The sequence below is a fragment of the Monomorium pharaonis genome, chromosome 6 (assembly GCF_013373865.1).
Source record: "Monomorium pharaonis isolate MP-MQ-018 chromosome 6, ASM1337386v2, whole genome shotgun sequence".
In the NCBI taxonomy this organism is placed as follows: Eukaryota; Metazoa; Arthropoda; class Insecta; order Hymenoptera; family Formicidae; genus Monomorium; species Monomorium pharaonis.
This window is the reverse complement of record NC_050472.1, coordinates 2,191,110-2,218,527: the sequence shown is the minus strand read 5'-3', so window position 1 is coordinate 2,218,527 and position 27,418 is coordinate 2,191,110. Positions and strand designations below refer to the sequence as shown.

General features: G+C 43.0%; 2 protein-coding genes across 7 annotated transcripts in view; one reads left to right on the top strand and one right to left on the bottom strand.

Moving 5' to 3' along the window:
- LOC105831497 (RING finger protein 17) overlaps positions 1 to 27,418 on the top strand; it is a 146,672-nt gene that overhangs the window by 55,844 nt on the left and 63,410 nt on the right. Inside the window, exon 1 of one of the 4 annotated variants that reach the window (XM_036287946.1) lies at positions 6,535 to 7,220. The exons of the other annotated variants lie outside the window; for them this stretch is intronic. Coding sequence (XP_036143839.1) covers positions 7,059 to 7,220 — 162 coding nt within the window. The 5' untranslated portion in view covers positions 6,535 to 7,058. Of the gene's footprint in view, positions 1 to 6,534; positions 7,221 to 27,418 lie in introns of those variants that run through there. 4 annotated transcript variants of the gene reach the window in all.
- LOC105831501 overlaps positions 20,221 to 27,418 on the bottom strand; it is a 61,167-nt gene continuing 53,969 nt past the window's right edge. For all 3 annotated transcript variants that reach the window (XM_012671670.3, XM_036287951.1, XM_036287950.1), the window contains exon 3: positions 20,221 to 23,840. In XM_012671670.3, the coding sequence (XP_012527124.1) occupies positions 23,494 to 23,840 (347 nt within the window). In that variant the 3' untranslated portion in view covers positions 20,221 to 23,493. The remainder of the gene's footprint in view (positions 23,841 to 27,418) is intronic.

Sequence of the window (27,418 nt, the reverse complement as noted above, 5' to 3'; positions counted from 1 at the left end):
TGTAACCGTGCACCCTATCGGGTTCTTCGTCCCGTTTTACTGGAGCACGAGAGAAAAGTTGAGCGCGTCTGTGTGTTTGTGTGTGTGTGTATGCGCGCGCGAAACACGGCGGCGAATGTGCACACCCGGTGAATGTGCATGCACATCGGGGGATAGTTGCATACGGCCCGTCGGATGCGCACGCCGCGCGCACTCCGCCGATGCAAAGGCGACCGGGCCGTGGAAAGTGACGGCGTTCTATTTACGAGGCGCGTCGCCGAGACACGCCGTCCGATCGAGGAATCGACCTGCACGAGCGGCCGATTAAGGTGGTTTACTGCACGAGCGGGCGAACGGGAAGAGAGGAACGTTTACGCTCGCCTTCGGGCAAGGCAAGCCTTCAAAAGGCGCATGAAAAGAGAGGGAATGCTCGAGATATAATTGCGTATATCTGTATCGCACGTAATCGACACCAATTGAATCGAATTAGAGTCAAAATGTAGAAAAATAAATTATAGAACAATAGACGTAACGCGTTCGGATCGAGGCGAGCGATGTTGAAGAGGAAATTAAAAAAAAATGTTATGGCGTACGCGTAACATAATGCAGCGTACGTTAGAAAGTTGAATTTTTTTCTTCGGAAACAACTCAAGTCTTCGGATTCAATTATGATAGCGTAAAGAGAAGAGTACTGGGAAGTGAATGCGCACGGCGCGTAGAGAAAGGGAGAGGATGCGGGAATTGGAGCAAATACAGTTTGGCCGGTCGAGGCTAAATTTATTTGCGATGTAAGGTGGAGTTTTCGTTAAGAAATACAACGTGGAGAAAGCATAAAATCAAGTAAGTGGCGTGGGGAGCGGCGTGGTGGGGGAATCGAAGGCCAGAAAAGGAATACTGTGTCTTGGCCAAGAGTAAACGGTCGTGCCTTCTAAAGCGGGACGAAAAAGGATGAATAATGCAGCAGTCATACTACCGTAATTATTAGAAACCTATCAACGGCGTGTCTTAATCGTCGTCGTAAAACTATCGGAAGGTCGGCGACGAGGCTCGCGACGAAAGCTGCTGGACACTTAAAAGTAATTTATTACCGAGGTTGATAGCCTCAGCGCGCAAACTTACTGAACGCTCCGCGTGATTTTCCGTGTCTCGGCGTTACTTTCGCTCAAAAACCTACGAAACGTAAAACTGGCCGTCTTCGCTTTAATCGAGATCATCAACTACGTTCGGGGTATCGTTGAATAACGTAGAATCATCGGTTGAGAGAACGACGTCCGGTAGTCTCTTCAAATACCGTCCGGGACTGACCAAAACTGAGACGTGATAACGATCGAGCGATGGAGCGGCCGGGCGGGCGTCACGTAAAAAGTCATGTTTCGCCATATTTTGGGAGGCGGAAAATGGAGCACCGTTCGCCCGGGCGTCGTCGCCGCGACCTTAATTAATCTGTCCTCGTAGCCGCATGCCGTCAGCCCTCGTGCAAAACGGAGCACGATAACGCGCGCGCATATAGCTCGTGGGAAAGGAACTTACTTCGGCGGAGCGCAGGTAGGTTCGTAGGGTACACCCGAACCCCTCGCCTCCTCCTCCCTCTTCTTCCTCCTTACCAATCTACCTTCGACAACCCTGCGGTGGGAAGTTTGATCGACTAAATTGCCAGCGGGCTGTCAGCAACACCGACCGTTCTTCGAGAGTCCTCTCGCTTATGCACCTCCGTGAAAACCGCCGCAACCTCGAGAGCGATCTCGAAATCTGATTCCGCGGCTACGATTTTGCATCTATCTTTAGGTAAACCGAGTGAAAAAAAATCGATCTCGAATTTGGGAAATAATAGAGCTTTGCTGTCAAGAGCGACCTTTTTTTTCTCCTTGTTGAATTCAAATTAAAAAAGATTAGTTGAAAAGTTGCCACCAGATTTTTTTCTTGCAAGAGATTTTTTGCTGTTTAAATGGCCCTGAAAAAATCTCTGAAAAAACCTTAATTCGCTCTCTCTTTGATCTATTAGCCAATCTGAATATTACATAACTTTTACAACGTTAAATTCTATATTTAATATTGTATAATTCAAAATTCCCGAATCTGATCTCTTGTTAGTGAAAAAATCATCTTGAAAAATTGTTTGGAATTAAAAGAGGAATTAATAGAAATCTCTTGCAAGATAAAGCGAATTGTAACTTAAAATTATGTACGCAGTTTCATAGACACTAATTAAATTAAGCTCGCATAAAGATTTTACTTCGTCGGCGGATGCGTATCCGTTTACATCTGCCCGTTGCATAGCCGTGTATTTAACTTGAAATTTACTTATGCACCGTATACTCCTTGGCGTATACGTCTAATCAACGGTGCTTCATCCTTGCGGTTGAACGAAGTTTGGCTCTCGAGGAAGATGGTAGACAACAGCCTTAAGGAACACGCCACTCGCAGCAACTTCGAGACCTAATTTAATCGCCACGGTACGAGCTGTCCGATCTCCGCGAGCTCCACGCTTTGCACGTCGACGTGAATGTAACTACGAGTAACTATATCGCCTCCTTCCGCCTCTCACTTTCGGACGCGATCTAAGATTTCCTAATTCCTCTTCTATCCGCCGGCGGATCTCTCCCTCTCTCTTTCTCTTTCTGTTTCAGATCTATAAAAACGTTACATAAAAATTAATATTTTTTTTTCTATATTTATAAGTGAAGCGTTACAAATGATATTCCCTAAACATTATTTTTTTACGCGTATACGCATTACCATATTTGTCATTTAGAAAGGCGCGTTGCTAAATCGCGCTCGGATTTATTTGGCCCGGTCAGTAGTCGTCGGTGCAATTACCTGTGGCCCAGGTGTTTGGCCCCGCCACTTGCCGGATCATTTCCATTGACGTAACGCGCCCTTTCGCGTCTCTCACTCTCGTTATCGCGAGAGCGCAAAGATATTCGCTCGCGTTACGGCTGATCAAGTTTTTGCACCGGCTCACCATCATCATCGCACCACCGGTGGCCGTCACGCTTGTGCAATCGAACGGACGATGCCGCCGCGTTCCGCGGCGGCTCGAAAGTCATCGCCGAGCGCGTAGCACGCGAAAGTGAACGTGCACGCGTACGCTCATCGCCGTGGTACCCTCGTTATTACGTGTGCCCCCCGCGTTTATACGTAGCCGACATCTCGAATGCGCATTCGCGGCGCGTCCGCGTGGAATTATATCCGAGTGCGTCTTGGCGCGACAGAATGACAGAAGGAAATCGTCATTCCGTTGCGACGCACGTATGCTTATGTCGTCCGATCGTCTCGCGCTCCTCTCCACGTGCCAATTAAAAGTTTGAGCAGCTTCGTCTTCGAGACGGAACGCGCGCGCCTCTTCTTCTACTTCTCGTTCGTGGAGAGAAGTTATCCGATGACAAGGCGGAACTTTTTCCTTGACACCAGAGCGCGTCGGATCCGGTCGCAGATATCGAGGAGAAGAAGAAGAAGAAGGAATAGTCTTCCATCTTTCTCTGCTCGAGGAGCGAGCTTGTTATTGCACGATGGCACAAGCGCGTTGAACGCGCTTTCGGAGCGTGAGAATGCAAAAGTCTAATTAACTAGAATATTCATAAACGGTAGACGGCCTTGGCGCTATCCTCCACGACGAATTTATCACGTATGGGGTAATCGGAGAATACACAACACCAGCATGTGAGACATCACGATATCCCACGTTCTCTCTTTCTCTCTCCCTCTTCCGCCGCGCGTGTCCGTAGTCACCACCCGTCGGCTTACACTTTTTAGTTTGCCTCGTAAATTTCAACGAATCAGAGATTGTGCACTGCGGAGAAACACCGCCGATACATTTCGTATACGCTGCATACGGTGACAAGGAGAATTATATAACTGTCGGATCATTCTTATTTCTTCTTACGAGAGAGCGAATATTATATAAGATATTTCTCAAGAGGGATCATGCGCTGTATCAGTTGCATGTTATTTCTTGATTAATTTGCGGTCGTCGAAACAAGATTGAAACAAGTTAAGAGTCTACGTGTATCTAAGTTCGTCGGGGAGCTTATAATCGAAACTAATGTAAAGGGATTATCCTCAGCATCGTGTGTCTTAACGTTGCGTATATTAATTTCGCGTGGTAAGAGCTGCAGACTGTATTTACTCGAATGCGGATATTTCATTGAAAAAAACTTAAATGTTGTTAAATTTTTAATCAAAAGTAAGAAAAATGTGTGATATGATAGACATGACTGTTTTATAACTTGCATTATTGAAGCCAACCGGAAAAGCTGAACATATTGTCTATTTCGGCAGATGTCTCGTAACAACTTTCGAGCGATCAATTTCTCGAAACGTTTTTGTTTATTGATCGCGCGCACAATTCTAGTTTTGCGCAGAATATATTGTTTTAAGTCAGGACCGATTTTACGAGAATTCCGGGTGAAAAAAAGTCTACCGAAAATCCGACAGTTTCTGTCGCGCGTTTACCAGGGACATCGCGCGGGAAAAAATCATGTTTTATCGGCCCCGCGCGCTATCCGCTGTTTGTTTATTCCTCTTTTTTTTTTATTTCTAACAAAATGATATGGACGTCGATACAAGCAATGCGTTTTTCGAAGCTGCCGTACACGACGAATCTTTCTCGTTTTCACGGCAAAACACCGGAGGGCGAGCGAACCAGGGAAAAGACCAACGGCGGGAGAGACGGGTAAACGGTCCGCTGGATTTACTAATTAAAAATGGAAATTAAAAAACTCGGCAGGCAAAGAGAGGGAGAGAGAGAGGAGAGAGAGAGAGAGAAAGAGAGATTAACTTCGAAAAAAACCAAGTCTGAAACAGAGCGGGGGTGTGCGACGGTGCGCGCGATCATATATTCGTCCTGGTTTTGCGACCACGAAATTAAGTACGCGAGAAAGCACATTGTACGTTTCGCATGCGAGGTATCACGTCTTATGGACGATGTAATACACAATCGGCCGGGGAGTCTATAACGGACTCCCCGAGGACCATCTCGCGACGCTATACATAATTGCGTTACTATAAGTGCACGTGAATAAATTATTTGTATCCGACTTGCCTGGCGCGCGGTGTGCGCGAAAACTCCTCGCCCGGAGCTTCGCGAAGCTCTCTCCCGGATATCTTAATCTTCCTGCGGCCGTTTTAATGGAGCGCTCGATGAAACTCGGGGGAACACTCCGTATTCCTTGCTCCAGAAAGCGTCGATGGGTTTCGCGGTCTCGAAATCCCTCGCCCCTCGTAGCCACGATACCTATTCCGGGAATTTTACTTTGGCGATAAAATTTTCGAGAATCGGACTTGGCCCCGGCGTTTTTCTCCCAGTTTCTTTTCTTTTTTTCCCGGAGCATCTCTTCGAGCGCGTTTTGCGCGAGAAACTTGTATTCGCGCTTTTATAAATTTTTCTTTGTCGTTTTTCCTCTCTTCGGCAAAGTGGACGTCGTGACGTTCCCTGCTTAAAAAAAAAAAAAAAAAAAAAAAAGCGGAGAGCGGGCGATCGCGTAGCAACGGATGATCCATTAAAACTGCTACATGACGAGCCATAATTCTGACTGATTAAATATGCATGGGATTTGTTGCACAGCACGATCCCGTGCGTGGCCAGGCTAACGTTTCCTCTCCTCTCGTTCGCGCCTTCGCTCTCTGTTTAGCTACGTTCTCCGCACTCCGCGCACTTCTTCGTCCGCCCTCTATTCTCTGTATTTGCTTCAATTCATTGTTTATCCGTTAAATGTGCGATAAACAGCGGATTTGGTCAAGCGCGGCCGATAACGGCGGCTTCGTTGCGGACGCGATTCATTAATTTCTACGTCCAAAGTTACGAAAACAGAGCTTTTCCTACATCGGTAGTTCCTCTCCCTTTTCGTTCGTTCGAATATAGTTAATCAATAAAAAGAGGAAAAACCGCGCCGTACACGAGACATCGTCGGGACGCGCACCGCATGTTAAAAACATCGGGCGATTCGTAATATCGCATGCGGTTTCACGTGGCGTGCGCTTCCGAAGCTTTCTTTCGGTCGCGATAATACATTATTTTCCCAAATTTCGGGATTTCCGGGATAGTTTGGCGCACCGGCCATCAGATATTCCGTCTGAATATTTCGAGTGTTTGATCGCTTCCTCCTCGCTCGTTTCCCCCGCGTTCAACATGTTCGATTCGTTCGGGAAAGGCAAATCCGCTTTAGCAACTCGCGGCAATTATTAATATCCTCCATTAGTGCTATCCTGGTGAGAAGAGATATATAAAGGAGTGACGTATGCGCTTGTTTTATTCCCCGGTTCTACCTGTAACAGAAAGAAAACACCGCTCTCGCCGACTTTGTAGCGTTATTTGGATCCAAGTGCATTTTGTAATGTTTGTGCGCGCGTTTCTAATTAAGAAGTGAACGTATCCTTTCGATACTTTAGCGACTAAGTCGCGGATTATTGATGGATTTTAGCATGGATTAACGTTTACTAAACGACCGCTTTTGCATGGCGAGAAACTGGTGAATCAACTATATCCACGTGAATTATTATTCTACAGCTAATTAAATAAACAGCGGGGGAATAGATAGCGGTGCGATGCTACGTCCGCTGCTGGTTTTAAATATCAAATAAATGTCAAAGTGAGAAACTTGACGGGCCGAAAGGAGTCGAAGATTTAAAATGTAAACCTTCCTTCGGCCTTTCGATCGTCCTCCTCGCTTTTACAATCAGTCCGCTCGTGTTGCGCGTAACGCAACGGGCGAATAATTCGATTCGCAGCGAGTCCCTCCGTAAACGAACGTTTTAGAATGCACCATCGGACGTAGACGGGGGTTTATTGAAGCGGAAACGTGTGCGCAGAAAGGAGGGAAAACGGGAGGAAAACCTGCGCGCACGAATGCAGGCGCCGCCGTACGCACAATTACCCTCTTGTCCTGAAAAGAAGGTACACACATTTGGCGCGCGCGATGAAAATAGCGGCACGAAAATTTAATCCGCGCGTAATGCTCCGCGAAATCGCGTCGCGAGCACGCGAAACTGTCGCCGCACCCGCCCGTTTCTTGTCCCGTAAAGTAAATTGACAAACCAAACGACGTTTCTACGAAAGCCCGCGCGTACCAGAAAGGATTACGATGGATCCAAGAGAGAACAGAGAGAGAGAGGAAAACGATGATGCACGCCGACGTTCTCTCACGTCGCCTCGTCACCCAGGCGACTGCGGTCGAGAGCCAAGGCGACGTTTGTTCGCGCGTCCACGAGTTTCGTCGCCGCGACCGCGGCTTGAAACTACGAGGGTATTTATTAGCATTAAGATTACATTAGACGTGCGCCGGGCAGCGCGGTAGACAGAGATAGTCACCGTCCCGGCCGAAATCTCCTCGGGATTCCTCATCGTCCCGAAACGCGACGGTGTGCCTCACTAATTAACCGTCTGTCATCCCTCAGAGACGCCGGTGTGACCTTACGACCCTAGACGGGATTCGGACGTTAACTTCTCGGCAAACCCTACCGTCCTTCCGACGCCCGAGTCTGTAACGCTCTCACGATATCCCATCCCCGTCGCTCGTTTCTCTACTCTCCACTTGACAACTAACCATTTACGGCAATCACGGAGAAACGGGGGTGCGCGTTCGTGAGAATTTCCGTTCACGTGGCGCGAAGCTCGACGGTAGCGATCCACCGACACACTCGGGCAACTTGTTTCTCCTCTCCTTTTAACGGAAAAAAGGAATTCCTACGATACACCTCCCTGGGCGTTTATTCAACGTCAAAGGAACCGAGAGAACCGTAAGAATTTCTCAGAGCTACGATACTCCAAGGCTGTGATTTTTCTTTGTACAGCACGAGCGGATGTTTCAAACGCGACGAAACACCCAGCAGTAGTTATTGCCGTTTTTAATAGACTACATGTGCGTTCTGCAAAAACACGTCGTATGCGATTTCCCTTTTCTAGCTAGAAACTTTTAATCGATACAATTGTCGTTGACTTGGAAATTTGCGAAAAAATGTTCAGATTGACTGACATTTAACTTTCTCGTCGCGGACGTAAAAAAAAAACGCAAGGTAACTATTCCGCGATCTACGAGGAAGAGAATTGAAAACCTAGTAAGTCTAAGTAAAAACGAAAAAGGAAAGAATAATCTGAGTGAATTGAAATTCTCCTACGTAGCTCAACGTTTCTCAAGTCTCATTCTTTCAAATTCAGACTGATGAGTCGCAATCCCTCGATGAGTGTCATTGACCCCGTCGCGAAAAGAGAGTGACGGTTGAGTCGCGAGGTTTGGCTCTCAGACGCGTTCGAATAAATTCGACCAGTGGAGGAAGGGATCTCATTTACACAAGTGCCGTGTTTATCCGACGATAATCGCAATTTTCTCCTTGGCGCAACCGCCACTCGGCCAAACCCTCGAATAATCTCGCGAACCTTAGCTGGCACCCTCTAATTAGCCGTCCGTCACCCTTCGACCGTTCCGGCTTGCGCGCCCCTTTACACGCAACAGGGAGAAACTCTTTCACCTCGAAAGCCCCGATATCTCACAGGCTTAAATCTTCCCGACTTTACAGTCAGATTGTTGACGAGAAATAAAGTCGAATATCTCATATTTTTTATTATATTTTTTTAAAGGATCTGTAATTTCAAAAGCGTACATAAAAAGATCAACTTTGCTAAAGTATCTAAAATTGTGCTGTTGGTACAGAAAATAATTTTGTTGGACCATTAAAATAATTATAAGAAATGAGCAATGCTGCAAAAAATGTCAATATTTTAACAACCATTTTAACATCCTACATAATTATTTTATTTATTAAATTATTTTCAATTCTTTGTTCAGCTAAGATATTTTAAGTCTTTTTTATTAATAAAAAATGTTTAATTATATGTAATTGACATATCGTTTTTACTGCTTAATTATAAATGTTAAACTTGCGTAGTAAGCTCTAGCTTTACTGTTTTTTTTTTATGTTTTATTTTAAGAATGGTCTGTAGCGCGTTCACGTTATATTACGTCGCGCTTATTGTCTATCTCTTTTTTAATTCCGTCATTCTCTTCGCTCCAACCCTTGTTCGCTATCGCTTCATTCAGCGCGCGATACGTGCAATTGAAACCAGACACGTATGCATATGAACGCCAGAAACGAGAGGAGGGACTTGCATCCATGCATACATACGTGCCCGGCAACGGCAAAACGCTTTGTGTTATTCTCTGTCGCCGCTGTAATTTTTAATCGTACATTTTGTTGTAATTTATATGCGCGCGGCCGCGAGATCGATTAACTATTGTGTTTTCCATGTTTCAAATTTTCTCGTGCGCATTATCGATTATAAAAATATACTCTTCGACAATAAAAATAAATGCGCATGTGCAATTATGAAACCAATTTATACATTTTACGCGAGTTGATAGAATTTTTTTTTAGAACGCTATCTATTGTTTTATGAAACAGTAAAATTTTGTTTATTTGTTTTGTAAATGCGAAACATTAAGTGAAAAAAAGAGAACCATTTTATACGGAACTGTGACCGATTTTAATCGTTGATAAAATAACGCAATATATGACACATGGTATGTTTTTTGAATTTGAAAATACATTTGAATTGAACTTCAGAATTGCATGATGCGATTGTACAATAGGAACGGCGCAGAAAAATTCAAATAAAATAAAGACTCATTTTCTAAACGTGATAAAAGAGTACGTTTTATGATGTTTGATTCAATGTATAATATTATATTAAGCAGTGTTATTTTTTATAAACAAGAATTGCACAAACGTTTGCAAAAGCGTTATAATACGCGAATAAACGTTGAATTATTTAATAAACGACAGTTGAATAGACTAAAAATGTATGGATTTTTGCCCTAACATGAGTTTGTCAAAGGGATTAAATTTGTGAAGCGAGATAAGCTGGACAATATGTGTGTGTGTGAATGCGTTTGCGTGTACATCGCATTGAATTGGAAAATAATAACACCTTTCGAAAATTCTATTTGATCTGGCGTAGGAGAAAACAGCTCGCTAACACGCCCCTTTATCTTTTTGCAGAATGCGATTCATCTATTTGCTAGTTCTTTTTTATCCGCGAATAAATACGTTACGAACCGTAGGATTAAAAATGGAAAAAGAGGAGACCTAATGGAGGAGACAGGACGGAATACACAGAATTATATCTCGCAAATGTGTAAACGAGAGTCGCGCGTGTAATCTGGTTGAATATGGATTTATGTTTTCCATCGACACGCGGCTGAGTGCTTGCAATGTGATGAAAACATATAATATGTACTACACAGGGAGAGGGAGAGGGAGAGGAATACTCAGCATTGAATTTATGACCCTCCACTTTCCCACACCCGGAGAAGCTATATTTTTCAAACAATTTTTTTCTACAAGTTCAAACGGCGAACACATGCAGTGCGAATGTGTTCGTTATTGCAAAGTTCTCTCGAGCCTGGTTGGTAACGCCCATTGACCATTTCTGCTCGATGAGATATCAGAGTCAGTCATTAAAATTACAAGTGACTCGGCACCAGATCTACGGGAGACAACGACGGGCACGAGTGTAATAAAAGTTATCAGATCCACGTCAGCCAGCGTCGCTCCGCTGAAATCAATAGCGCTAGCACGCCGTAAAAGAGACAAGTAGATTAAAAGGAATTTACAGAAATTCAATTCTGCAAAGTTATGTCTTTTATCTTCTTTAATATAAAAGTCCAATTTAATATAGAAATCAGAAGTTCTCTAGAAATTTTCAATACATCTTATTTCAAAATAGTTAAAATAAATTTATTTTTTAAGACATATTCAAGATGACACACACAGACTTGCACTGTTAAATTCATAATATCGTATTCATTTTGAGTTAGATTAATCCTGAATTTTGAAGATTAGGAATTCGAATTTTTATCTTCCTTTTAATTTATACATATATTTCTTTTTTTTTTATAAAGTAAAATATGCATCGACAAATATTTTTTCTCTCGTTCGTGCGAGCGTAATCAATTAGAACGTCGAAAAAATTAATTTCCCGCACTGCTTGCGCGCTGCTATATCGGTCAGAGACAAATGCGGTGGAGCGGAAGTGCCTGATAAAATAATCCTTTGCTGCGTGCCGTGCATCGCGCGTGCAATGTAACGAAATAATAACTATCCGCATCGGAAAAGCTCGATCGTCGCACACTCGACGTTGCCGTGCGGCATCTGTTCGATATATCGCTGCAATCTGCCCACGCCATCGTTACCTCGCACCCATCGTCGCCGAATGTATTCGCGAGAGTGCGTCTATCGGACAGAAGAGGGAATGTAAATGAGCCGTGGAGAGAAAGAGAGAACGATAGAAAAAGGAACGAGCAAGGGTTAAAGTGAGAAAATATCGCTCGACTTGTTTATATGAAAAAAAAAGATACCTGCTGTCGCGTTAGAACCAGAAGAAGAACAAGTATATTTTATTAGTCGATAACATTTTCGAGATGTGACCGTTTAACATTTAATTAACATTTAATTAATAAACGAATCAGTGAATGCAAGTAATGATTGAAAGTATACTTTTAATCATACGATTGAAAATATTTTACGTGTTACACGTTTAAAAGTTTACACCGACAGTTATTAGCGTGTGAAAAAATGTATTTAAACAGGAATTCTAAAGAACTCGAGTTTCAAATATTCCAAATATTGTAACCGAATAATCAAGATTTAAAACAATCGGAAATCTGTGTAGGTAATTTTATACACTATGTTCTATATTTCTTAGATTCCCTCGCTTGAATTTCTTTTTTATGCAAATACGCAGAGCGACGTTAGCTTCAACTTAGGCAATCGTCCTCCGTATTTCCCTTCTTGTCGAAGTTACCGAATACCCAAGCAACCATAGACTCCAAGGATCTGCACCACTTGGATCGTGCGAATTTGAAACTCTCGTCTGCGCTGGACATAAGAATGTTTATTCGCACGGGACCTTAGTTATGTAGATTTTAACACGAATACACTTTTAACCGATTGGTCGACGGGCAATGTCGTTATCATTCCGTCCTGCAAATAAATGAGAAGAACGTAATCTTAGCCGATCACGAGTACGTTTTCCTGTATAAATTAGTTTGCTAATACATTGCAAAACTTTGTCGATATTTAAAAAATTGCTCGTTATGTTTGAATTTCTCTTATATCTTTATACGCGAATCAGCATTGTTTTTAATAATTACATATCTTTCATTGTCTTTTGATTATTATAATGAAATCTCTCTCTGTTTATTACGTAATCTAATTATAGAGAGCGATGTTAAATGTACGCTCATCGCACACGGCGATTTACTGGCCGCACAAAGTGCGTCGCTTAGAATCGATTATTATATTATTTCGTTGCGTTTCATCGGACTGCGTCGGATTTATTTCCGGTTAAATAACTGTGCAGGCAGCATATAACCACTGCACTTGTAATGGTACGATGCGGTATTGATAGCATAATAATCGCACTGGTGAACTCGCAGTGAGTTCTCTGTTTGAATGTGCGTTAAAAAAAGAAAGAGGGAGAAAGAGAAAAGAAGGAGTTTATGTTTATAAGATAAATGGAAGAAAAACCGAGGCAGAAAATATAACGGCACAGAGCGGTGCTGTGTGAGAATGTGAACGAAACAGGTTGCCATATTCGAATACTCTTTGGTAAGCAAATAGATATCCAACGGTCCGAAACAAGACTCTCTCTCTCTCTCTCTCTCTCTTCTCTGATGCAGCAGCTGCATATACAAACGGACGTATCGCGCGCGGAAGAGGTGCATCCGATGCGTTCCCGCGAAGCGTGTACGCACAAAACAGGAATGGTAGTCAGCGCTGGGAGGGTGGTAACATCGGATGAAATCAGAGAAACACATGTTTGGTGGGCAGGAAAACGGGCTTCGATGTGCTCACAAGCGTTTGAATGCGATTAAGCCGGTGAAGCAGCAACGGCAACACTAGCTGACAACGAACGACTCCATTATTTCTCTCTCTCTCTCTCTCTCTCTCTCTCTCTCTCTCTCTTTCTCTCTCTCTCTCTCTCTCTCTCTCTCTGGTCTCTTTACGCTCGCGTTTCCTCTGATCTCTCCAAACTCTCCGGTTTCCTTTTCCGATCTTCCCCGCGTTGCCTTTCGTAGCCGTACAAAGATCCTAAATTCTCACTCTTATCTAGACTTACGAGGTGATGTGACACGGTGAGAATTGATATATCCTTATAATTTGAAATATAAATTATTGGATTTTTTTATTTCCTTTTTAATGGAAAGGTATAATCACGCGCTTTTACCTGACTTTCACCGTAGTTGTTTACGCGTATGAAATAGTCTTGTATTTTTGTGTCACTGCTCCAACTTTATGGGATATTTGGACATCGTCGAATTTATGTTACAAAGAAAGCAATCCGGTGGCGTATATCGGCCAACGTTGTTTAACGGGCTTTCTCCTCTCATCTCGCGAGAATTCGATGACCATGCATAGGTAACGAACAAGAGGCTCTTTCATTTAAACTTCCAACTTTTTCCAAGGTCTTGCAGTCCGTTTTTTTTTTCCTTTCTTCGTCCGATCAATGCCATCGTTTCGCTTTGGCTGTGTAAACTACTTAAATTGCAAATTTTGGAATAGAATTTTTTTTACTCTCCAAATCACGAGTTGTTACGTCCTAAATATACGCAAGTGTAGGATTTCAAAAAATGTCCGACATTAAGAATGAAAATAAATTCAAGGAATTCAGCATTTTTAAGTATTCTAGAGCGTTACGAATTCGTATTAATTGGCTAACCTTTTAATGAATGATGAGGTAATTCAAGAGAATTTCCGGGAAAACATTTCAATGTGGTGTGAAATAATACCGATATGAATGTAACGAGAAACTCAACCTGTTCTATTTATTAATCTTTACAAAGTTCTCAATAACTTTTTTCTATGTTACACGCTCGGTATTACCGTAAATTTTCTATACGAGTACAGGAACGACGGATAGACAGCGACGTATAAAAATGAAATTTCGAGAGTCAAATCAAAAGTCGAAATCCATTGGAATAACTGTGAATAATCAAACGCGCACGAGTATACGCGGCCATTTCGCGGGGTTGCAGTTCAGTGCAGCCGCATTGTGTGCACTACCGGAGAGCGATATATCAGTGAGAAAAAATACTGCCGGATTAATCATAAACCATGGTGATTTTTTAGCTGCACGGATTATTTATAACACGTTCAAGTACGACTTTTTTGAAATAAATGTTTGTTTGACGATGTATCTGGCAACCAATGCATGACAGCACCAGCTCTCTATTGTTGTACATAAATCTATATTTGTTGCATAAAACTGTTATTATAAAATATCAAATTGGCGGAACCTCCCATACAAAATAAAATATCTTTTCAATATAACGTTTTTGCACAAACAAATATTTTTAACTCAATCAAGGATACATTTGTCGCGTGTAAAATTATTTTAATTTTTGTAATTTTTTTATTTTTTAAACTCTACATTACAAAGACATCACAAAGGACATTAATTAATTCTTACAACATTGATTACAAAATCTTGACAGATTATTTCAATTATTTCAATTTTTGTATTTATGATTAAATCGGATACTCCAATCGCTTCTTTCTATATTAATTATACACTATTCTAATAGATATTGTGTATAATTAATGTTTGTTATAAATAGTTCGTAGATCTTGACAAATTTGAGAGAAGACTAAGCGATGTAAGTTATTACAAGACACGAGCGACTCCAATGCGTGGCATCAGAGTTTCATTGCCGATTGTATTCGGGCATCGAAATCTCCAACTCTAGTCCAACTGCTATTTGACTTTCTTTTTCAATTGTTAGCGATATTGAGACTGTTCTATCCCTATCTCCGTGAAATTTCGTATCTTTCTACAATAAAACTCGTTAAACAGAAAGCTTTGATGCGCTTTAAAGACCTGCGGTAATTTTTCTTTTGAATTCTGTTTAACATTATTAACTGCTTGACCATTGCCAATGTCAGTTACAACATAATAATGCGTTATTGTATTTCTTAGATACCTAAATACCTACATTCGTAAGAATACGGATGCATTATTCTATACTATGTTAATAATCTGTTATATCAACGATTGGATAATGCATTGAGGAGGGGAATATATTAAACGGTACGAAATAGCGAGAGAGCGTGAAGTATTTCAACTTGCTCACTCGCCTTGAATACATTCCTCAATTAAATATCAGCCGTTATTTATTTTGGCGAATTGCTCCTTTGAAATCGAGTTTCATCAATATTTATATAATGAGAGGGAAAATGATCGTATAGAAAAATAAGTGGGCAATATAAGTTTGCGCGCGTTGGCCTTTCGCTGTGTAAGCAATTACCGTTCAATAAATATCTAATTAATTATTTAATTAATGGGACAACCAGTATGCGAATCTGCGTGAATAATTAAACGATGGAATAAAATTCAATTTGCATTTGGCTCGGCCTAGCTTGGTCAGCGTTGGTTGCATAAACTATTGCGCCACGCAGCGATTATGCCCGGTGTGCACGAAAACATTGTTTATTTCATAACTAATATGTGCGGGAAGGCGTAATTTGCGTCAGTACTAATATTTGCTTTTCGAGAACACTTGGTATAAAACATAATTCTCTGTGATCAAAGAGCCCTCGTGCGCGATTGTTTCATGGACCCTTCATTAATGCCCGTTCCCCTTCGTTTCTTCACACATATTGTATGCGGCAGCGCATCGTTGATAAGGTACGTTTGCTCGTATCGATATCGACGAGAGAAAGAAGAGAGTGCGACGACAGCGGGGGTGACGGCAGGCGGACGAAGCGGCGGCGGGGGGAGGATTCGTTGCGCGTCCGGCCGATCGGGGATTTTGCTCTCGACCCGCACTCGAAACACGCGAAATATCATCGACGTCTGTGCCCCGCGGACCTGCCGCGTCATTGGTCGTTGAAAATTAACATGCGAACCAGGAAATATCGTGCGAATTAAAAAACCGAACGAAATGGAGAGAAAACGCGCGAGCGAGCGACTGACCCGACGGACGGACGGGCGGACAGTCCATCGGTCGGTTGGTCGAGGGATGAAAATGAAACTCGCGATGGGTGCGTTCGTTCTTCGTGCGTTTCGTTCTTTTTTTTTTTTCTCCCCCATTCTGCTCGATCCTGGGGATCGGCTAGTGGCGAGTCTGCGAAACCTTCATCGCTCTCTGCGTATCATGTTCGTCTGTGTTTTTGCGCGCGAAATCATCCCCGGCAAGGTTTCTACTTGCGCGCCCATAATGCTCGTTGGAAATTTGCGAGATTCGTTTTAATTGCTCGACGCGCTTCTCCGCGTTTCTTATCGCATCCCGCTCCCTTCCCCTTTTTGTGTTCATTTGTATCATAATCATAATTTTGCTGCATTTATTTATCCCTCGGGATGATTTAGCTTCTCTTTTTTGTACAGTGTTTAGCAACTACATAACGATGATATTGATTTTTTCAATACAATATATTTTTTAGCTTTGAATATTTTAAAATGACACTGCATTCTTTCTGTTTCAGGTAAGAGACCATAATCTAAACCAGTCTTCGACCGGTGAGTGTTTAATATGTCTAATTTCTATTATCTACGCATGTTTTGCATTTTATTCGTGTTATTGCATTAAAAAATGCAATAAAAGTTATTTTGATTTATTCGTACGAATCTATGCGTTAATTGATCGCGACATCATTTGCTTGCTATCTCCATAAGCCTAGCATGTTAACATGATGTTGCATCAGGTTCCTCACGTAACGTACGCAATCGAACAATTGTCAGTTTAATCCTTTGTGACGAGCGAAAATGTCGCTGCAACCAGCGTAAATACCAGCGTATATATTCGAAATACTCTATCATTGATCCCCACAAGATCCCCTGAAAATCCATACTGTTTTCCCTGGGGAAAGCAGTCATTCTCTGCAATTGATCGGAAAATACTTATTCATAGGTTATACTATATTTTTCCATGTCCTAAAGGACTAGTTTAGTTTTAACTGTACATACAGCAAAATTCCGATTCTACTTATAACTTTTTTTATTGTAGAAAACGGAAAAAGTAGCGTTAAGATGACGTCAAATTTGACGTGGAATTACAAAGGGTGAAATTTTCAGAAATTTCCTTAGACATTTCTCTCCAGTCACATCGTTTTATTTATTACTGGCATTATGATTTACGAGCCTTAGAGGCCTAACTTGGGTATTTCACTGTGGCTAGAATATATTAAATAACGAGCTGCCGGAAAAAAACGGTTCATTAATAACGCGGTGGTGGACACGTAGCATTTGACTGTAGCCAGCTCGAAGAACTCTTTGACGTTGCTTATCGGCGGTACCGGCGAGTGGGCTCCGGGGCAAGTAATCGGCGATACAAAATGGAAAACGCAGATAATTTAAGCCCTCCGCTCGGCCGATCGAGACAACGAGGGAAGGGTGGGCGGCTAGAAAGAGAGAGAGAGAGAGAGAGAGAGAGAGAGAGAGAGAGAGAGAGAGAGAGTGAGAGCTCGAGACGGGCGGAATAATCCAGGACGTTATTTTATTCGTTGCTGCGGCGCAGTCGATGCACACAGTTTTCATAAACGTTGCTTGCAGACATGTTGAACGCGCGCGCGTCTCTCTCTCTCTCTCTCTCTCTCTCTCCCACTCCTCCACTCCTCTTCCTCCTCTTCTCTGGCCTCGTGAGAGAGCTCTTCCGCTTCCTCTCTCGCTCGCAGCATGCGGCAGACAACGGTTAATCAATGGGCTTCAAGCGCAGACTCGCATCCCGGGATCTTTCCTGATGGACAGCAGCAACAGCAGCAACAACATGCGCCCACCTCGGCGAGGGTGCTGCGAGGTGAGGGAAAGGAGAACAGGAGGGAGAAAGAGCGAAACAAAGAGGAGGAAGAGGAGGAGGAGAGAGGAAGCGTATTGAGAATTAGATGGTGAGAGGAGGAGGGTGGATCCAGGGATGAAACAAAGATAGAGGGAGAGCGGGAGCGGTAGAGGGGGATGTTGAGAGTGCCGCGGGCGCGTAAAAACTAGCGAACAATTTAAACTCCCCTTTCAAGTCGCGGCTTTGTTTATGCGAACGAAAATAATTCATCCGCGTGTCCGTCTCCCCAACGACGTGGGTGTGAAAACAACCGGGTATACATGCTGCACGCGCGCGTCAGTTCGCAGATGCTCATAGCAAGCGTCACTCATATCCGCAAATTGGCATCGATTTCACGACTCGATCTGCATAGAATTGAGTTTTCGGACGTTGCTGCGCGAATTTATTTTTAATGATCTTCGCGGAGTATCTTGTCCATGGAGAAATTGCGATCGAATGAGGGACCTTCTTGCAAGTAAAACAAACTTACAGGCGGTATATAAATAAAAACGATACCGGTATCGCATGCCGTGAATGCAACGCCGCAAACTTGACGTGAACTTACAGACGAGCAATCGGTAAGGAAGTCAAAGCGTCTGGGGAAAGGTTCTTGTTTCTGTAAAATTAGTCTTGAAGAATCGCGTGGCCTGTCAGTTTCACCATCAAGTAAGAGAATTACTTTCGAACTTGCAGACCGATAAAACAGGCCGTCTCTCATTCACGACTCGACTTGGTACGACGAACCTAAAAACTTTCCGCACTCGTAAAAGAGGAGCCACCTGGACGCTCAGTTTTATGGTCCATTTGCATCCACGGCTTTAAAACCGTCAAAAGAATCTTGCAATTAAAGGCATGACGGTCGTCATGGCGCATCTTCGCGAATATCATACAGCCGTCGTTTTGCGACAGCATCAATTCGCAGAATTTTCATTCGTCTCTCTCTTATGGCCTGCAGGAAATAGTAGAAATCCTTTTCAATCTCGTGAAAAATTGTCTGAAAAATCGTTAACTTCGTCCATTGAAGCAATTGCCAATTAACTGTTTTTCGATTATCGAAGCATCGCGCTTGTGACAGCATATTATTTTTTGCGATGTTAAATACACGTCATATCGTTCTATCGATACGCCGTTTTTTTTTGTTTTTTTTTTTGACGGTACAGAAAAGATTTCAAATCGACGTGTAGCGCGTTTCGTTTTGGCCTCCAGATCCGGACTTGTCCGCAAAATTGGACGAATCTCGGTACGAGGGTGAGAGGAACAAACAGACACAGACGGATAGACGGATGACATTGCATACACGTACTGCATTCGCGCGAAATGAGGGTGAGAAGAAAAATGCAAGGAGAGAAGTGGAAGAAGGGGTATGGGGCTCCAAGCGAGATTGGATCCCTGAAAGTGGTTCGTGCTGGCTTCACCTGATTACCAGTTTCACTGATGGATTCTTAGACCCCTTCGGAAGAGCTGCTCGCTTCGTTTTGCCGATCCGCAATTGTCCACCTTCCTCGAAAATCGCTCTAAGCGCTTCGCAATACTCACCAATCACATTTCGTAGTCGGTTTTTTTTTTTAATAAATCGATAATTTTATACGCTAGCTTGCCTTTCGTCGAGTGAGGGTAGCACGTGATAGCGCACAAAACACACAAAGGACTCATTGCATCTGTGAATTGCGGACGATTCAAGCACGGAATATCAATACAGATTGAATCGACAGCTTCCCGAAATGTAGAACAATAATTTTCGATCAAAACATCCTTGCGAGAGAGTTTTATAATGCAAAAAAATATCGATTTAGGGAAACATCTGCGTTATAAGAAATATTGCGATATCAACTTACGTTAGAAACTCAAAACGGCGTAATGATTGCAAGGATGTCCGCAAGTAGGCACGACAAACGTGAGCCACGCAATTTCAAATGAATCTAATAACGGTCGGAGGAAAGGGAGAATGAAATTAAAACAAACCGGAGACAAACCTCAAAACGTACCATTACGCGCCACACTAACTCACCTTGCGGGGGAAAAAAAATTCTGATACGCTGGCAAAACCAATTATTTCGCGGAATGTAGCTTGCGGTTCATTTAACGCAACGTGGCGACCTGATATTTTATATAAAACTGCCCATCGGTGTGTGGAGGATCGAATCAGTTGCGGTCATAGTGACCGCATTGACCACCGTCATTCCACAATAACGTTCACGACTTTTTTAAAATTCTCATGTTACGCAAAAGGATGCTCTCGGCGTTGGTTCAATCATTCGTATTACATTGCGCGGCAAATGGCGATTTTTTCTATTGATTTTTTTATTTCCCATTACATTTAAATCTATGTAGAAACGGTGATGGTTTATTGCTTCAACAGTAACGCGTGTAATTTCTTTTAGGAGACCGTTTCTTTGACAGATTTCACATTTTTGCTTCAACAATGAAATGATGACTGAGATGAGTGTTGAAGTATCAATACTTTATTCGCTTTTAAAATACATCTTATGATATAATACATAATACTTATGATTATAATACATAAATTTAAATCTGAAAATCCTAAGAATGGATCGACTGAATGTCATCTGAAGTTAGATTATCGTCGCAAATATCCTCCTCATTTTTGCGATTTGATCATCGATACGTTGCTTAAATTGAGTTAAACGTGAATCGAAAACGCTTGATATGCGCGACTGCGAATGAAAGACGCGATTAAAGACGTCGCTGTCAATTAAGGAAGGAAAGCTCAATCGCGCCGTATAAACCGCGAACGGAAGAAATTACTAAAGATTTTTCTCTCTTATAATCGAATTAAGTGCGACTCTTCAGCGTAAATCTCGTCATTCGTTTAAAAAGTAATCTTTAGTTTCGCAGAAGATTGTCTCCGTTAACCGTTCTTCATTAGCAAATTGGCCAGCAAAGGTCGGCATCCCTCATTAAAGATACACCGCGCCGTACCAAAAAGTTTTCAAACTAATTTACCGTAACTTCCTCTCATAAAAGCTCTCTCTCCTTCCCTTATATTAAATAAAATTTTCAGTAATGGCATTCTTGTACAGCATCCAATTTGCGAAGATTACATTCCCCGCCGGATACCGCCAAAGGATCGAAGGAGGCTAATTGCCCATAAGCTCGGAGGAACACTTGCCTTAATCGCGCGCATCTTTATTCCTAATTATTACTTCAGAAATCTGATTTCGAAACGTCGACCGTTATTCCGCGTCGTACCAATGCTCGTTTATGCTACATTAACACGACGAAATCGCCGATGACTATCGGCGCGTAATGGCTTAGCACATTTCTGCGTTTTTGTTTGTTTTTTTGTTTTTTTTTTTAATCTCTATTATGTACAAGGCGCGAAAGGACACACGTTAGGTAAAGGCACATATTCATTCCGCTGCAGAAATCGCTTACAATCGTCGCAAATGACGCTGACGCAGGTTCGCAAACGCGCGCTTTACAGTTTTAACAAATAATTAATACTACAAGCTCTCGAGTGCACGCACGCGCTCGAGATGAGGGGAGCCTCGGGATATGGATTGTTTGTTAGTGGCCGCATCTGTACCGTGCCTCCTGTCCGACGCGAAAAATCGCGGATCTCGATTCAGGGATTCATTGATCGATTGTGCGCACCGTGCCCGTGCTCATTTATTGGCGCGGCGAGAATTCGTCGCGTGGCGTTCTCGCTTTTCAGAGAGCTTTTCCGGGCGCGCGCGCCGGCCGCGCAACAATATCGCGCATCTCGCACGACGCGCCATTACTAATTGCCGGCAAAGCCTGCCGTTGTCACATGTGTTGCGCGTACTTCACTCGGGCGTCACAATCGGCGGGCGTGTACAATTGTATTATCGGCTATTGATTTCGGGAAGCATCGACTTGTGCGCTCGTCAATGCCGTCCGCGCGCGCGAAACGCATCGATTGCTTTCTTCGGCACAGCGAATAGCGACGCGCGTATTATCGCGACAATCTCATCGGTTTTTCATTCGGATAATTATTCGGATTGAACGATCGTTTCCTTATCCTCCTCTTAGTATTATTAGTAGCGTACTGCATTTGTCATATTTGAACTGTTGCTCGAAACAGTAACATAAACTGTAATATTTTTCAATTTGTAAAAAGATAAGATTTCGCATCTTTTTTATGTCACAATGTCACGTTGATATAATTAACATTGGTGTTCGAAGAGCGCAGGAATATGTATAAAGATATAATTTCTCTCTTCTACGGTCGCACGTAGTTTATGTCACTGTTTCGTTCAACGACTCCAGTAATTAACAAGCTAACGATATTCTCTAGCCTTTTATATATGCGTTTGCAGTCGATTTATTATTTTTACAACAACGCAGTAACAATATTTTGGCGATACTGAACTATTTACGTAGGTGTATGTTTTAATACTTAAAAGACTTGCTTCTCAACGGAGAGCGCGATTACATAATAACGATCAGGGCGCAGTCTAACTGTTCGCTGGAACACTCGCAATATTAATTCCTGCTTATAGAGTACAAATAGGATTTTGCGCCGTGTTCGAAAGTGTAACGGAAGTCGCGAAATAGTCCGCCAAATAAATTGTAGCAGTCCGCAGTCGGGAAGCGGCGAAGTCATGTTCGGCTTTGATGGTCGATCATGGAGCACTCGGTTGATTTTTCCGCAGGTGTGTCGGTGGCACGTATTGCCCGTGTGCCGGTAGCTCTCGTACTTCCGCCGTAACGATCAACTTCCGAGGCATCTTGTCCATCGACGAGATCGACGCGCGATAGAAGGGAGAAGAGAGAGAAAGAGAGAGAGAGAGAGAGAGAGAGAAAAATCCGTCCGTCGACGAGAGCCGTCTGTAAAGAAGCGTCGATCGAAAGAAGAGACGAGGGAACGGCGCTTCGTCCCTCTTGCAGCGGGATCTCATCAACGATTAAGAACCGCATCGAGAGTGCAGGACGCTCTTTCTTCCTGCGTTAGAAGGGAAGGCCGATCGCAGACGGAAGTCGCGCTCTCCACCTCCGGCTCTTCTTTTATTGGCGCAGCTATGCTCATCACGACGAACGTATTCTCTTCTTCGTCCTCCTCCGTTCCCTCGCATTCTGGATTAGATGAAACGTTGTTCGCCTTCGGCGAAAATCGCTTCGATATTCATTGGGCAAAGATTTATCCACCGGTAATCTCCCCAGAAGATTCACGCTCATCGCGCGATTTAGCGGCCTCGAGTGCGCCATCTCACCGACAACGGCAGCCCCCGCGACAATGCTGCTCTCGCGACGACCTTTCGCAGAAAGATCCAACGATTGTCACGGATAATCGCGCCGTCGTGTTCGCCCCGCGATCGGCTATCGTCAGATGTGCTCTCTCGAACGTCTCCTCGTTTCCTTTGAAAGTTTCCGCAGTCGTGATAGGGCCCGGGCATGAAGAATCCCACGCCAGCTTCGCTCTCGATCGATGTGATGGAATAGTTGAGCGACTGCGAGATTGCTTCCGCGTTCGGCGAATGATGCGAAGATCCCGAGATCACGGATTTATTAATGCGAGAGAGGGAGAGAGAAAGAGAGAAAACAATTTTCTGGAGACTCTCGCGAGATATTTTTCTCTCAAGCGTCCGGTAATCTCGTCGTGCTTTTTTTGTATTTCGGAGGAAAGTACTTTTTCTTCGAGGGCGATGATGATCGCGTTCCCACCTCCCCTCTCTGTATCTCTCTCTTTTCGTTTCGAGACGCAGTATCGCGTGTCATCCGTCCGTCCCCTTCATTTCCTACGCACGAAGATATTCTCCAGGAGCTCCTTCGTGATCAGTCGGTGAGGTCTGGTCGGGCTCTCGGTGGGCGTACCGTAAAGTCGACTGTTGATAGCGTAGAGCTTCGGGCTGAGCTCGCACCTCACGTTGAACCACCAGTCGCAGACGAAGACCGCCTGGCTGAATTGTGTGCCGTTCGGACAGAGAAACGTTGCTTGCCTGCCGTCTATGTCGCAATAATGCCACGCCTGGCATCTCGTCTCCACGTCGGCGAAAAAGCCAGGGAAGGACTGGTCGTCGCAGTAGAAATTCGTGTAAGGCACCTTTCCCAGCACTGGATAATCCGTGCCCGGTCGACCTGCAATTGCAACGAGTGCCGTAAATCCTTTTATTTCCAACGTGATCGCAGATATGCAAAGGGTTTTAGCAACAGGCTAGTAAATCGATAAAATATATAAATAAATTATAAATATTTTTCCTCAATATTAATGATGATATTTGATTGATTGAAATAATATCAGCATTTTAACTGCGGTCATAGACGCGCTTCAAATGCGTTTTATCGTCCTCTCCGATATCGCGTTCGATCGTACGATTCGAGGTCCTAAATAATTCACGGATTATTTCGACTGTAATTTCAGCGCTCACGAATTCCCTTTGCGTGAAACCTACGAGTGCATATAAAGCGCCGGGCGATTTGGATGAGTTAGTTACTTAAACGAACGGACGCAGAGGGGTTAAACGACTCGGTGTAACCACAGTTCTTTGCCTTTTCTCTATTTCCGTTTCCATCTCTTCGTTTGCAAGCGCAGTCATTCGAATCTCATCGAAAAATCGCGCAGTTTCTCGCACAGCGGCTCTCTCGGACAATGGTACGATTGTAGTCGGAAACTAAGAATAGAGAGAGTATTTTGTCTGGACGAAGCGTTGACAGTCAGGAGAAAACGGAAATTAAGAGCTAAAGATGATGTATACATATTATTTAACAATTTATATAATTTTAAGATTTTGGAAAATTGCGTTTGAAATAATTTTTATCTATATAAGCTCAGTTTTATGGATTATGTCTTTTGCGTTTCATGTGAAGGTGAAAAGTTTTTTTCTGATTTTTTTCTTTGTCAAAATTCTTAATGACATACTCGAAATTTTTTCCTCCGAGATCAAAATCGAAATATCTTCAATTTAATATCGCTTACGAACTGTAAGCAAGTGATCCTAGTGTCACTAGGTGAGCGATATCATGATCAAAGGAAGTGGAAACAAAAGAGAGACGAAGCTATTCGCGCCGTGGCTGAAAGAGGTTCGAAGGCGCCGTTAAAATAGCCCGAGCAAGCGCCCTCGGGGTCCTCTCTACCCTTGCCGCCACTTTTCTATCCTCGCTGTGTCTTTCTCCGTCGTTCGGGGCTTGGCGGAAAACGAAATAATTAGACTGACACGGCGCATCTTCGAAAGGGGTGAATAGCTCGAGAACGAGAATACGTTCGACGTGGTGTTGTCGTAGATTCTACCAAAGTTATAATTACGTCGACCAAACCATGAATCGGGGTGAGGATGAGAGAGAAGAGGGAAGAGAGAAAGAGAGAGGGGGCAAGGGGAGAAGAGAGAAAGATAGAGACAGAGAAGGGTGGCTTGGCGAGCGAAAACGAGACGGCGAACGTTTATTCCGTGCGGGTACGCAGAATCTCTTCCGCTGACAGAACAAGTTGGACAAGCGGCGCAAGGTGTGAATTTCGTATGGATGTCGACGCGACACGGACGAGTTTATGCGACCGCGTCGGTAGGTGCACGTTTTGTGAACGTTCTCGGAGAGTGTTGCCGCGCGTACAGACTGGTCCATCTCGTCTCTCGTATCGTATCGCAATGTATCGCATTGACGTTGCGTCGCATCGGTATTCCTGCGGGCACATGAGATGAAACCTGGCCAATCCGTTGTTTTCAGCTAACTTAAACGACTTTCCGTCGAGTGAAATTGAGAATTTCTTGAGTCACGAGAAATTTAACAATATGAAATAGTATGTTGTGAGATTATAATTAAAATGCTAAAAGCACGTAAACTATTCCTATATAATAGAATTCTTGTACATCAATGTTAACAGAATCAAAGTCTTACATAACAGATTTTACGCTTCTGTCTCCTGAGGTAATAAATTTTAATTAAGTTATGGGAAACAGTTTATACAGCTATATAGATTGCTTATAAGATCTTGATAAATATAAGAAACTATATATGTATGAAATATCATTATCCTTAAAAGAGTTCACACATTCTGCCATTAAAAGTTTAATTAAAGTGCTTTAATTTTGTAGGATTTTAGTCAAGGCATGTTCAGAATTTACACGAGGCCAGTTCCGTTATATGTCCACTATGAAAACCTAACTACTGCACCCTGAATAGCCTCTACGTTCTTCCAAGAGACATGTCCGTCGTTCCGTCTTTGTTGCACACTCTCATAAACGACAGCATTTCTGCCCGACGAAACTAAGCTTGTCGCCCGATGAGATTCGAATAGTTAGACCAACAGAGACGCGAACAAAGAGAGAGAGAGAGAGAGAGAGAGAGAGTGAGAAAATTTAAGGATGAAGAGAGCAGGGAGATGCGGTTTGTTTGAGAGCTTGGAACAAGACGGAAATGATATAACGTTGCAAAATTATTTAGATAAGAACAAGCATCAAGTTTTCTTGTAATTGCTAAGAAGCTCTTCTATACCACTGAAATTATTTACTTGTGATAAAATGTTTTTTTTTTTTTTTTAAATAAAATAACAAAAGTTGAACAATTTTTAATACAAGAAATATAATCGATTGATTATATCTTTAAAAACGGAATTACTCGATAGTCTTTTTATAGTTGGCGATATAAAATTTCACAATTAAAGTACGATTTAAGATTTAGAAAAAATTTTTTTAAATCTAGGACACAATTTCTCGTGGACTTTTAACGAGAGAACTTTCTTAATAAGCGCCGACCTCGTTTCTAATGCCCTTCGCCAATCAGAGAAAATGCTGCTTCGCCATGATATTTGTTATCCGAATACTCCGTATTACTTTAAGGGAACCATGCGGGCTCAGCGATTCCATTCTTGAGCAAATTTTACGCGCTGGCACGCGACCAACGTTTCTCCGCGCGACGACAAAGACCGGTCTTGTTATCTTTCCCGCTGAGAGATCAGCATGTTCTCCTTCTTGCGTGTAATCTTATAAAAGTTTTACGTCCTTCTCTCTTTTGCGGAAGTAAAATAGGAATCTTTAAAATCAAGGATACGGAATGCACAGTCGCGAGGCTATACGTCGCCGAACGTCGCTTCTGGAAATGCCGCAAGATCCATGGCGGTTTTCTGGCTCCGCACTTTATTTAACTTGTCCGTCGGTCTTTTTACCCGAATCTGTTTCGACTGGCTGATTCTAGATTCACAATCGAGTAAAAAATCGTATCTTTTAGCGAGGCAGCGCTGCCCAATAAAATGCTTAAAAAATATTTTTAATATGAAACATCTCATTTAATAAAAGATATTTTCTTAACGAACAAAGTGTGCATAGTTGTCGTATATTTTAGGCGATACGAGATCACTGTGTTTCCATACGTACAAACAATCATTCCGCTTTGTTACCTACCGTACGTTCTTTGGCAGCGCGATCCCCTTTTGCGATTCGAGTTGCACGAGCGCGCATCGCAAAGTCGATATTCCTTCCGCGATAAATTGCGAGTTCCCTCGGATGTATATCGGGAGAAGAGGCAATGAAAAGTTCACGTGGAGACTTGGATCGCGCCGAGAGAAACTTCTGTCTCGAATTACTGAGGCAGAATAAATAAGCAAAACGGGACGTACACGAATCAGAGGGTCCTCCCTCCTCTCCTTTATCTTTTCCTCTTTGACTTTGCCTTTCTTCTTTCGTCGTATAGGAATTCCTAACGAGTACTATCGATAATAGACACCT